This window comes from Vipera ursinii (assembly GCF_947247035.1).
Source record: "Vipera ursinii genome assembly, chromosome: 16".
Taxonomy (NCBI): Eukaryota; Metazoa; Chordata; class Lepidosauria; order Squamata; family Viperidae; genus Vipera; species Vipera ursinii.
In genome coordinates, this window is record NC_139529.1 from 7,964,326 (window position 1) to 7,977,009 (window position 12,684).

A 12,684-nucleotide genomic window follows, 5' to 3' on the forward strand; every position below is an offset into this window, starting at 1 on the left:
ATGGAATGGAATTCTTGTGGAAGATTAATGATGCTACTATTTCCCTTGTCTGCTTCACCCTTCCCAGTAATACAAATTATTGCCCCATCTTCCCGCCACCCTACCTGCTTGGTCGCAATTGCAGGGTTGACACACCATCTGATCATCCCAACGATAAAAATTGGGCCGACAGTATTCACAGTGAGGTCCACCCGTATTGTCCCGGCAGTTCACGCAATGACCACCATGCCCAGTGCGCCGGTACAGTTCCCAGTCATAATAGCATTCCTCTGATCTACCGCTACAGTTGCATGCTGGATAAAGACAGGAGAAAAGCATCATGGATAGTTTTCACTCTTCTGAAGCTAAGCCTTGCTGCCTAACTTCAGATTGAATCCCCTTGGTATTCAGCTGTTTTGAAACTCATTGAATTTGGGACTCAACGCATTTTGACGTGAAAATCTTGTCCTGATACTCATTGTTTGTTTGTTACTCAATGCACAAGCTAGAACTTGTTGGTGTTGGCTACCTTGTGACTCACTACGCTATGGGAGAAATTTGTTTGGTGCTCATCATTTTTGGTACTCATTGTGCCTCCCGGAATGAATTAATGATGAGTACCAAGGTACCACTGTATTTGCAGATATCATTAGAGAATCTATGAGCATTGGGGTCATCCTGTGTCAATATTTCCCTGCCTCAAGAGATAATCACCGCGGGTCAGCAAAAAAGCAATAGATGAGGGAATGACTTTTGACTTCCTGCTGGCTTCCCCATTGACATTTCATGTAGAAAGCTAGCAGGGAATGTTGGAAATCACAATCACACAACTGTGGGGATGCTGCAGTGGGTACAACTTTGTGAATAAGACTGGTCTGAACATCCTGGAAAGTTCAGTTCCCACAGGAGCAACGGGTCTTGGATTTTTTAAAGGTTTTTTTTCTCTTTAAGTTGGTGATTTGAGGTACCTTGATACAAAAATTGTTGCCTGGTGTACCGTTTCAGCTAACTGAAGATTACAAACAGACAGAAGAGCCTCAGTAGTGTATACAGATACTGGGAAAGCTTTAAAGAGTCTTTTAAAACTATGCAAATGTTAAGAAATGAAATTAGGCTGCCTTGATATATTTTCTGACTGCAGACTCTTGTCACCCATTGTGCCCCGTTGTGACTCAATAGCGACACACAATTTTGCTACGTTTTGTGCGTCAGCTGATACAAGTTGATGGGAATGAGCTGCTTGTAAGAGTTGAATGGATACCCCCCCCAAAAAAAAAACACCAACCAGGGGGAACTTACGAAGGCATTCGTTGGCTGACTCAGCTGTACCCCTTGCCCAGGGGCGGTCTTGATAGAAGGGCTGGCACATCTCACAGTCCACCCCGGTGGTATTGTGTTGACAGAGACAAACCAGCCGGTCCTCTTCATTAGGGATGCATTCGCTGGCATGGCCATTACACTTGCATCTGGCAAAGGCACAAGAGGCAGCTGTTTGAGAAGGGCACCCCCACTTCTTCGTGGAGAAGGAAGCTACGGTCACAATGACTGGACCCCACCCTTGGATTAGGTCTCGCCATCTTCCTCCAGGACTGTAACCAATGGGTTGCTCTTCTTGAACGCTCCTACTTACTGAAACACAACTCCATCCTATTTCTTCTCTAACATTACTCCAACCTACTCTAGCAGTGCTACTCCATCATTACCCTAACCAACTCCAACTCCAATTCCTACTCCAACCTGCTTCAGCTCCTACTCCAACAGTTCTACTCCAACTCTACTCACAACTTATTTCTTTCTATTACAACCTACTCTTATTCCAACTCACACCAAGCTATCCCTACTCCAGCCTACTCTGATCTATTCTAGCATTCTGCTCCAGCACTAATCCAACCTACCCTACTCCACCAATTTACTCCAATACTTTAATTATTGTTCTCCTCCAGCTGGTTTGTAATTTCCTTCTTACATCACAGGGTGTAATTTAATACAGCCCTGGGTTTAATTACCTTCAGAAAATGTGGGTGAAATGGTCACACACCCGATGTCTACAATGCCCCCATTTGCTTCCTCTTCCCTTAGCCAGGAGGAACATACAATCAGCAAAGTTGGAGACAAATCAAGTTGTCTGGTATCCTTGCAGAGCCTCACTCTGACCCGTCCTTTGGGCTAGGGGTCGATGGCCCTTTTTTAGCTGACTAAAAAATTCCAGCTCTCTGAGATGACTGAGTAATAAAAGCAGGGTGGTCCTAGTTAGGATTTTATGAGACATCTATTTTCTTTTCCTGCAGGACACAATTCAGGACTCCGGCTAAGCCACAGGCACTGAAAATTAGCAGGGAAGAAATGAAAGAAAGAAAGAAAGAAAGAAAGAAAGAAGAGAGAGAGAGAGAGAGAGAGAGAGAGAGAGAGAGAGAGAAAGAAAGAAAGAAAGAAAGAAAGAAAGAAAGAAAGAGAGAGAGAGAGAGAGAGAGAGAGAGAGAGAGAGAAAGAAAGAAAGAAAGAAAGAAAGAAAGAAAGAAAGAAAGAAAGAAAGAAAGAAAGAAAGAAAGAAAGATATTCTGAGCAGACTGCTGGGGGGATATCTCCCTCTCTTCTCTTTGCCCCAAGGGAAAGCATACATCATTACATCATATTTAATTTGGAAGGTGGAACACACCTCATTTAAAAACCCCACAGCGTGCCGAAGCTTCGAGACCCCCTAAGAATCCAAAGAAAATATATGTCCTCTCTTCCCAAGCGGAGCAAACACGAAATATATTCAGCGAGGCTCTGGCAGGGAAGGGAAAGGAGCCTTTTAATGAAAAATGGCCACCGTTTAATCAATTTTATGAATGGAAAAAGCGACGGGGCTCATAGACGCCGCAATTCGTTCAACTTGAAGGGGATGAGGGATAGGCTGTGACCACGATTTAGTGGGAAAATAATGAACTCGGTGGAAAAAAAAAAGTAATTGCAATTTCTACCCCAGAGAGTCCTCGACTTACGTTCGCAATTGAGCCCTTGCTAAGCGAGACAGTTGTTAAGCAAACTATGCTCCACTTTACGACCTTTTCTTGCCACAGTTGTTAAGCGAATCGCTGGAGCCGTTAAGGAAATCATGCTTCCCCATTTACTTGGCTTGTCGGAGGCTGGCTGGGAAAGTTCACACAAACCCTGGATGCTGCAACTGTCCTAGAGACATGCCAGTTTCCTTGCACTGGATTTTGATCACCTGACCACGGGGAGCTGCACCAGTCGTTAGGTGTGAAAAACGGTCATAAGTCACTTTCTGTAACTTCAGTCACTAAACAATTAGTTGTAAGTTGAGGGATATCTACATTTTAAATGGCTGGATGTCCCCTCAAACTAATCCTTCTTCGTTTGGCTGATTTTTTAAAACGTTATTTCAGGTAGTAGACTTTAATTGTGCGTTAGAACACTTTAATCACATTTTAATGCCCTACTCACTAATCAAACCGAGGGATAGGACGTCTCTCTCACTGTCAGCTTACGAGCATCTCTGCAGACATGTTTTATTGAACATTTCTGCTTAAATATGATTTAACCAGGCCCTTTTGGATTATTTCGACAGGCGTGCTGCGTGAAATTCAATATCTCAAATGAGAGAGATGTAATCTTTGGGCAGAGGGGCGTTATTTATTTTTCTTAAAACCTGCCTAGAATCTACTGAATTTCAGGTTTGAAGTGGAAGACAAAAAAACGCCCCGGAGACAGGAGGTTAACAACAAGGAGGAAACTTTCTCGACATAAATGAGAAAAAGATAAGGTAGAGAATTCCCTCCCTGTAGGTGACCTCACCACAGGAGAAGCCTTGCCAAGAAAACCAATTTATCAAAAGACGATTCCCCCTAACATTAAAAGAAAAAGATAGTAATTCCAGATTGTACATACAGGAGGTCCTTGACTTACGGTCACAACTGAGTCCAACATTTCTGTTACTAAGTGAGACAGTCCTTAAATGACTTTTGCCCCCTTTTACGACCTTTCTTGCCACAGTTGTTAAGTGAATCACTGCAGTTATTAAGTTAATAAAACAGTTGTTAAGTGAATTTGGCTCCCCCATTGATTTTGCTTATCAGAAGGTCGCAGAAGGGGATCATGTGACCCCAGGAAACTGCGACCATCATAAATATGAATCAGTTGCCAAACGTTGAATTTTGATCAAGTGGCCATAGGGAGGCTGAACCGCCGTAAGTGTGAAAAATGGTCCTAGGTCACTTTTCCCAGTGGCTTTTTTCCACTAAGCTCAGAGCTTCTGTACGTAAGCAGAGAGAAAGTCCCCACTCCCTTCTAACATTGATGATGTTGCCTAGTTGGGTAATGAAACGCCTGCAAGAAAACCACCCAGCTCAGAGAGCACCAAGGACCCCACAGTTCAACCCTGAGCTACAAATATCCTCTTCCACTGATAAAAGTTGTCTCATGCCACCCCCAAAATTACTTGGAGACTTCCTCTTATAAAGTTTCATCTTACCTCCCCCCGACCGAGAAGTCTGAAATGGCGTAGTAGTAAGATTGAAGCACTTTAGGGTCTTTGAAGATGTCGTCCCCGAAGGTGTTAAGGCGATCCAGAGAAATCAGCAAATCAGTACAGGTCACCCATTCCTGCAGAATAATAAAAATGTTGGGGGCAGCACACTGGTCTAGCACGAACGTTTGCAAAAGAGTCAAGGAACATCAAGAAGTCTCCTATCCAAGATCCTTTAAACAGGAGATGGCCACGTTTGAATTAAGAATTCTTTGTGTCTTTTTTGGTCCTTCCCAAACCAACTTGGAAAGAAGAGAAGAGTTTTGGAGGCCTCCAGAGACAGCCTCCTTACATCTTAGTTCTTCCTTTGGGGTTTAGTGGGGGTTGGGGAACCACAGGAGCTGTGAAGATCTGGAGAAGTGGCTCCAAAATTTAAAAAGGAGACTTACTCCTCATCCTGTTCCTTCCTGCACACCATCACCAGAGAACTTCTCAGATGTGCTAAGTAGTTTACTTGAGAGTGGAACTTTTCAAGAGTAGCCCTCTGAATTTAGAACCAGAAGTTTCACTCAGGTTCCACTGTCTATATTGCCTTTAGGGCACCGGGCAAGACCATTGTAATTTTTCCCAGATTTTTCTAATGATAACAAAAACATGTCAATGCATTCGTGTTGGATCATCTTTTGTTTGAACACTGCTTTTATCCTGCCACTACTCAATTGCTAATTTTATTGCTGTTTAGCTTTGGAAACTATTTGGATTTGTCTGACTGCTTCAACCAACTGTTTTAATTTGGGGGAGGGTTTTCAAGCGAAAGGCAGGGAGAATTGCATTAGGATTCTTCTACCTGCCTGGTTTTTAATACCTGGAGGAGAGGACTTTGGTCAAAACTGTAGGCACCGGGCCGCCCTTCTAAGGTGGAGAAAGCCACGCTTCCGCCGCCTAGAGGGGAGATGTCGCTGAACTCATCCGTGCAGAAGGCCACTTGCTCATGTTCTCCAGGTCTCAAAAACTGCCGTTCTGGCTTTCCGTAGGTCTTCTTGCAAGAGGCACTGTAGAACTGATACGGGATCCAGGGTCCGTCGGCCTGGCTCTTTTTGTAAATGGCAAAGCTCTCTGGACGGCTGGTGTGGAATTTCAACCTGACGTAGGTGATTTCATAAGACTTCCCTAAAGTGGAGAGGGGAAGAAAATAAATAAATAAATTGAATTCCAGGAAGGAAACTATTCAGGGTAGGATGAGGGTCTTTTCAACTTCCCCCCTTCAAGGTTATTATAGAACACAGAATAATAGGAGTTGGGAGGGACCTTGGAGATCTTCTAGTCCAACCCCCTGCTCAAGCAGGAAACCCTATAGCAAAGGGCTGTCCAATCTCTTCTTAAAAACCTCCACAACTTCAGGTGGCAAGCCATTCCACCGATTGATATTTCTACTTATTTCTAGGTTGGAGCTCTCCTTGATAGGTTTCCACCCATTATTTCTTGTCCTGCCTTTAGGTGCTTTGGAGAAGAGGTTGTCCCCCTCTTCTCTGTGGCAGCCCCTCAAGTATTGGAAGACTGCTATCAGGACTAGGGGTGCCTAGTCCTTCGGTTTGTTACACAGGATACCTGTATTAGGCAGAGTTCCACCCCTATTGAATTACTCCGCTTTTGCTTTCTTTATTCTGTGATTTTTCTCCGTTGAGTGCACTCTACCGATGTCTACTCAGAAGTAAGCACCTTCCCCAGGAGGAGAGCCTCATAAATATTGATAGTATTGCAGCCGCACGGGGGATTTGTTATGCTAATGTTTGATTCTGTCCTCTGAGATGTTTTCTCAAAGTGGTGGCAATTCTGTATAAATGTTTTGCTGATGGATTTTTAATTTGAGAACTGATGCAAGCCATCACTTCCTTCGGTTAGGGAAACAGCACTCAGCCATGTTTACAACAGCAGCAGAAGCAACAACAGCTTTGCTTTCAATCTGACACCTTTATGAGGTGCTGGAATGGCAGGTCCCAGAATTCCTAGCCACACTTTCCCAAAGAATTCTGGGAAATCAGGAGTTCAGATGTCGGAGAACTGGGAAACGCGAATCAGCAAACCCTCCAGCAAATTTTACTGCAACTTCCTCTCCTTCCAATTTCTACAGGCAGCTTCTCCATTCCATTCCTGGACCGTTTCTCAGCGAGCTGGGCTCACGACCTTGCTATAAAAACAAGCTGCACATCTAGTTTTCCCACCGCTATCTTTTCCATCTGAACCGTAATGTTTATTCCTTTGCCCCGGCTTTCTCTCTGGATCAACAAACAAAGGGATCCTGTCCAAAGAAAGGATCTGTTGTTGCAACCAGTCGCAGCCATAGCTTGCCAGAGAAGAATTGAAAGGAAACCCAGAACAGATTAAAGCTTCCTAAGGCCATTTTGCATGAAAAGTAGCTATTGGCATTGGTGTGTGTGTGTGTGTGTGTGTGTGTGTGTGTGTGTGTGTGAGAGAGAGAGAGAGAGAGAGAGAGAGAGAGAGAGAGAGAGAGAGAGAGACGAGAATATGAAAAAGAGAAAGAAAGAGACAATTGGAGAGAGAGAGCAACAAAGATGATTAGGGGGCTGGAGGCTAAAGCATATGATGAAAGGTTGTAGGAATTGGGTATGTCCAGTGAAGAGAAGGATTGGGGTGGGGGGAATGATGTCTTCCAGTACTTGAGGAGTTGTCACAGAAAAGGGGGGGGGGTTCAACCTATTCTCCAAAGCACCTGAAGGCAGAACAAGAAGCAACAGATGGAAACTAATCAAGGAGAGAAGCAACCTAGAACTAAGGAGGAATTTCTGGACAACGAGAACAGTTAATCAGTGGAATGACTTGCCTCCAAAAGTTGTGGGTCCTCCATCACTGGACGTTTTCAAAAAGAGAGTGGGCAGCCATTTGTCCAGAATGGCATAGGGTCTCTTAATTGAGAGGGGGGCGTTGAACTAGAAGACCTCCAAGGTCCCTTCCAACTCAATTATTCTATCTTGTAAGTTCTATAAACAAATCAGATCAGCTAAATTTTATTTTCATGTCTGCAAAACTAGAGGTATTGAACTGAAAAACATCTAAAGCTGGTGTTAAGCAATTTCATGACTAAGTGTGTTTTTGTAAATTTAGTCTGTCTGGTTGATTTAGGACTTAATTTATTCTATCAACAGGAAAACAAATTAAACCAATAAACAGGTTAACTGGGTTCATATGAACTAAACCAGTGTTAACAATATTGAACAATTGAACACAAGACCAAACAAGATTTTTCTTTAGAATTATGTTCAGAAGTTACTTTAGGTTATCTCCTGTCCCTAGTGCTTTTAAGTTAATTTTAGCGTGTTCTGCAAATGCAGCTATTGTGATTACCAAGCCACTGTTCATGGCTTAATGGACTACATGAAAGCCATGGAGGCTAATTCAACAAACCATGGTTAAAAGAAACCATTATTCACTGCAGTGTTATGCCCAGCCGTGTCATCAATCAGAAGCAGATCGGTTCTTTTTCTGGAAAGTGAGCATTTAATCTGGGGTTTGGTTTGCTTTTTTTTTTAAAAAACCAGTCTCAAAGCAATTTATTATTTTTAGGAAAGACTCTCTCCATGAAGAGCTGATGGTTCAAGGCACAACATCACACATGATGTCCAAAGCAAAACAATTAACTAATGGGCAAGGCGGTAAGGAGTCTGAACTATTATGGAAAAATGGCAGTTATTCTGGGGCACCCACTCAAGCAAAATTAAAACAAGCCTTAATTACACCCATATGAACATTGTCTGTGGGGGAGGAGCTGGGCTGACGCAAAAGAGCTGCAGGGTTAAGTGTGTGGGGTTATTCCACAACTCCGTCAAGGAGAAATGTCAACATCTGCCGTGGATCAGGAGAAGAAAAGGGAGGAAGACGGTTCTTGTTTCCACCAAGAAGACACCCAACAGCTATTTTTTTTCAACCATTATTGTGGGATGCAGGGAAGAGGGGATGAAGAGAAAAGACAGCGGTTTGCAAATATTTTTGGAGAGGAGGAGGAGATGAAAAGGAAGGAGAAGGAGAAGAGGAGAAGAGAAGGAAGGAGAAGGAGAAAAGGAGGGGGAGGAGGGAGAGGAGAGGAGCCCAAATCGAGGAAAAAAAGTAGCTAGGGGTAGCATTAATTCCCTTATACTCTCCTTCCTTCCTTCCTTCCTTCCTTCCTTCCTTCCTTCCTTCCTTCCTTCCTTCCTTCCTTCCTTCCTTCCTTCCTTGCTCCCTCCCTCCCTCCCTCCCTCCCTCCCTCCCTCCCTCCCTCCCTCTCTCCACCTATTCTGGTACAGACCTGTGGTTGTCGAAGTGAGCAAATGGATCTGAATGAACCACAGATTTGCAGAAGCAACTTTCTAAACATTAGTTCCCCTTTGGGAAGGGAGGCGGCGATGGAGCCAGCCATGCAAGCCACTAAAACACGTGAAGAATCCTTGAAGGACCTGTTGGCTCAGCTTTTAGGAAGCTACCACTATTTCCTAGCCTTGATCAAACTGCCAGAGAACCAGCAGCGTTGGTGACTCCCACGTTGCTTCAGCCTTACGGTTTTCATTTTGGGTGTTCCAGAAAATCTTCAAGGTCCCACCAGGTCACCGCTAAGAGACTTAGCGTCCAAGAGAGTGGAAGTGTAAGAGTCTGGACCCCAAACTCAGCAACCTCCCTCTGTTTTTTCATCCTAAGCAGGAAGTTCTCTCAATTTGGAACAGATGTTGGCAAAATCACAGGAGGCTGAGAAAACAACAGTCAGAGAGAGAGAGAGAGAGAGAGAGAGAGAGAGAGAGAGAGAGAGAGAGAGAGAGAGAGAGAGAGAGAGAGAGAGAGAGAGAGAGATGCTGATCTCCTAGAAAGAGTGCAGAGAAGAGAGTCTGGAGGATAAACGGTATGCTGAACGGTTGACGGAACACGGTATGTCTAGTCCAACGAAAGGAAGGATTAGGGGTGACAGGATAGCAGACTTCTAATATTTGAGGAACTGTCCCAGAAAAGAGGGGGTCCACCTATTTTCCAAAGCACCAGAGGGCTGCTGTGTGTGGCTTGTTATTTGCAGCTCTGGGCTTGGTTGTTGGCTTGTAGACGTTTCACAACCCAACCAGATAACATCATCAGTGTTCTTCACTCATTCGTTATCATTCATTCATCTTTCAGGCCGCTTTTTACCCAGTTAAGAAACATCATCCCTGTTCCCTGATTGAAAGCATGCTGGCTGGGGAACTCTGGGAGTTGAAGCCCACCCGTCTTAAAGTTGCCAAGAAAAACAGTGCTCTGGAGGAGGCGCAAACCAGAAGGAATCTGAAAGCACCTTTTCCCAGTTCCATTGGAAAGCATCGGCTCCCTTCATCCCCTGCCCATCGGAGAAACCCAACGCTTTTAATAAAACACAACCGTTTGAAACCTGCCATCTGGTTCCTTCTGATCTTTCCTGCAAAGGAAGTCACAGATCAAAAAGAAACACACAAGTGTGCAGCTGTGTGCTCGAGACCGATGCGTCCCCCCTTCCCCGACTCACCCAAGTGCAGAGTAATGTTGACAGAGGTGGGGTGCTGAACCCCGAACGCCATGGACTGACTTTGCCACCACGTGGGCTCTTCCTGGGTGTGGAAGTCGGTCAGGTAGGAGGCGTTGTGGTGCAGGGAAGGGTCCGCCGCGTCGCAGCGGTGGCACAGGGTGCTGGATTCACGCGTGCCCATCTGCAAGCAGTAGGTTTCGGGGGGCCAGCCGCACGTGTTGGATGCCGGCGCCTGCCGCCCAAATGCTGCATTCTCGAAAGTGGGCATGCAACGCTGGGCGCGGCCTTGGGAGTTGTAGCAGGCATCCATGGCTCCTGCGGTCGGGCGAAAGAAGACGACAAAAGCCAGAGAACAAAGCAGCCGCTGTGCCATGATGGGTCTGGGAAGAATCTTTGTGATGTCTTCTTTGCACAGTCCCAGCCTCTGAAGCTCTTTCCTCCTCCTCCTCCTTCACAGAGGATGGGGGAAAACAATTTTCCAGTCGCGGGAACTTTCTCTCTCTCTCTCTCTCTCTCTCCCATTCACTTCCATCTTGTGGACGGAATCAGGAATGGCCTTGTTTGAGGAGGATCTCTCTTTCTTGGGAAGAAATAAGCTCCTTCAAAAAGAAGGATTTATTCTAGCTGGGTGGAAAAGCAGAGAGAGAGACACACACACTCCCCCCCCTTCTTTGCACAGATGGGGGCGGGGGAAGGGGGGAACTCAGGCAAAAGGGATGCACAAATTAAGCCCTCCAGAAGACTTGGGAAAGTGGGTGCCCGAGGGATATTTTTATATGCAACAGCAAGAGAAAAAGGCCAAATGTGCATTTGCGGGACATTAAGTTTAGTGCTTCCTGGAACGGTACAGCTGCAAATTGTCGGGTTGAGGGGGGTTCTCCCAGCCCAAACCTCTTCACAGGATTCTTGTGAAGGGGAAGAAATGCTCCAGGAATTTTCCATGTGGTCTAATCTTGCATCTAACATTCTATTCTATTCTATTCTATTCTATTCTATTCTATTCTATTCTATTCTATTCTATTCTATTCTATTCTATTCTATTCTATTCTATTCTATTCTATTCTATTCCTGCCTTTATTTTTACAAATAACTCAACCCACCTTCCTCCTCCTAATTTCTCACAATAACAATCCTGTAATGTGGGCTGAGACAGACCAGCTCAAAGTCCAGACACCTTTCATGCCTAAAGCAGGATTAGAACTCACCATCTTCTGGTGAGTCTCCCAATGTCACCCAGCCAGCTTTCATGATGCCTAAGGTAGGACTTGAACTCACCGTCTCATGCTTTCTAGCCCAGTGCCTTAACCATTAGACTAAACTGGCTTCTTACCTATTAATATTGGGCAAATCTGCAGAGGCACACACATACTTTGGTAACAACAACAATAATAAAGTACTCAGAGTAATGCACAGTAGTTAGTGCCAGGGAGGCACTTTTCTGATGTAGAATCAAAATAATCCTTGACATTTGCAACTCTTGTTTGGGTGGTTGCAAGGGCTGTCTTAAAAAAACTTGCAAGAATCACTCCCTATTGTAGATGGCAGAAAGAGAATATGTCTGTAGCTCCTAGCAAAATCTTTTTTTGTAAATTGAGTTTGTTTCCTACAAGGAAAAGCTGAGGGACTAGGATAAATTCCCAGGAGAGCGGAAAAATAACATTTGTGAGTTTATTTGTCGAACTCTTTTTTGTTGCTGTTCCTGTCTTTCTTTTGCACTGTGCCAGAACCAGGTGGTGAAAATCTAGGGAACCTTTAGGTGGCAGCAAAGCTTTGTAGTATTCTTTATCTCACTACTGCCACCAAATGGCCACCTGTATTTTGGCAGCCAAATTATAATTGGCCATCTGAATTTACAGGTAGTCTTCCAACTTACCTCTCACAAGCCTTGTCTTTTTGAGGGGGTGAGGGTGTCATTGAATAAAAAACAAGCTACTTTTGCCAAACAGCACATTTAGCAGGAATGATTAGTTTTGGCATGTCCACCATTCAATCTACTCTACTGGGTTGTTGTTATGGAAAACAAACAAACAAGAGGATTGAATATTATCCATCACACCTTCATCTCCCAAAAGAAAGGCAGGATAGAAGGCTAATAAGCAAGCGAACAAATATAATTAATGACATTTTGCACCCTGCTTCAAGATGTTGGGTGAATTGATCCGAAGGACTGAAATATTAACACACTAATCCCAATTCCTAGTGATACTTAAATATTTTTATTTCCTTCTGAACTTCCAGACCCATTTTATCCATCAGTTCTGTTCGAGCATCTAGTTTCATTTTTTTCTGTTAACATCTTCGTCTTCTGTTTGTTGATTTTAAAACCTGCTAACAGACCAGATTATTTGAGTTTTCCCATTAATGTTTCAATTCCCTTTAAAGGATCTTCCAGAATCAACGAGTCAATTGCAAAACATATGATTCTTTTTTTAAAAAAACTTTACTCCCACAATCTTCTCATCTTGTCTAATATGTCCGTTTACAACAAAAATAAACAAGAAATGAGAACATCCCCTGTCTTGTTCCTTTCTGAATCTTACAAGCTTTGGTGGTTAAATCTCCATTAATGATGTGGGCTTTTTTTGTGTACTTTCTGTCAAGTCTAAATTGATCTTACCCATTTTATAAAGGTCTCTCTCTCTCTCTCTCTCTCTCCAAAATTCATATCTTCCAAAACCATGGACGTGAAATCCCCATTCAAATTGTCAACGGTCTTCTCCAC

The 12,684-nt window shown here is 44.0% G+C and overlaps 1 protein-coding gene across 1 annotated transcript in view; it reads right to left on the reverse strand.

The window, feature by feature from the left end:
• LAMC3 (laminin subunit gamma 3) overlaps nucleotides 1-10,335 on the reverse strand; it is a gene marked incomplete at its 5' end in the record, with an annotated part of 28,868 nt that extends 18,533 nt beyond the window's left edge. The window contains 5 exons of the mRNA XM_083374964.1: nucleotides 105-293; nucleotides 1,279-1,445; nucleotides 4,454-4,584; nucleotides 5,313-5,617; nucleotides 9,963-10,335. Coding sequence (XP_083231090.1) covers nucleotides 105-293; nucleotides 1,279-1,445; nucleotides 4,454-4,584; nucleotides 5,313-5,617; nucleotides 9,963-10,335 — 1,165 coding nt within the window. The remainder of the gene's footprint in view (nucleotides 1-104; nucleotides 294-1,278; nucleotides 1,446-4,453; nucleotides 4,585-5,312; nucleotides 5,618-9,962) is intronic.
• Between the last annotated feature and the right edge of the window lie 2,349 nt (nucleotides 10,336-12,684).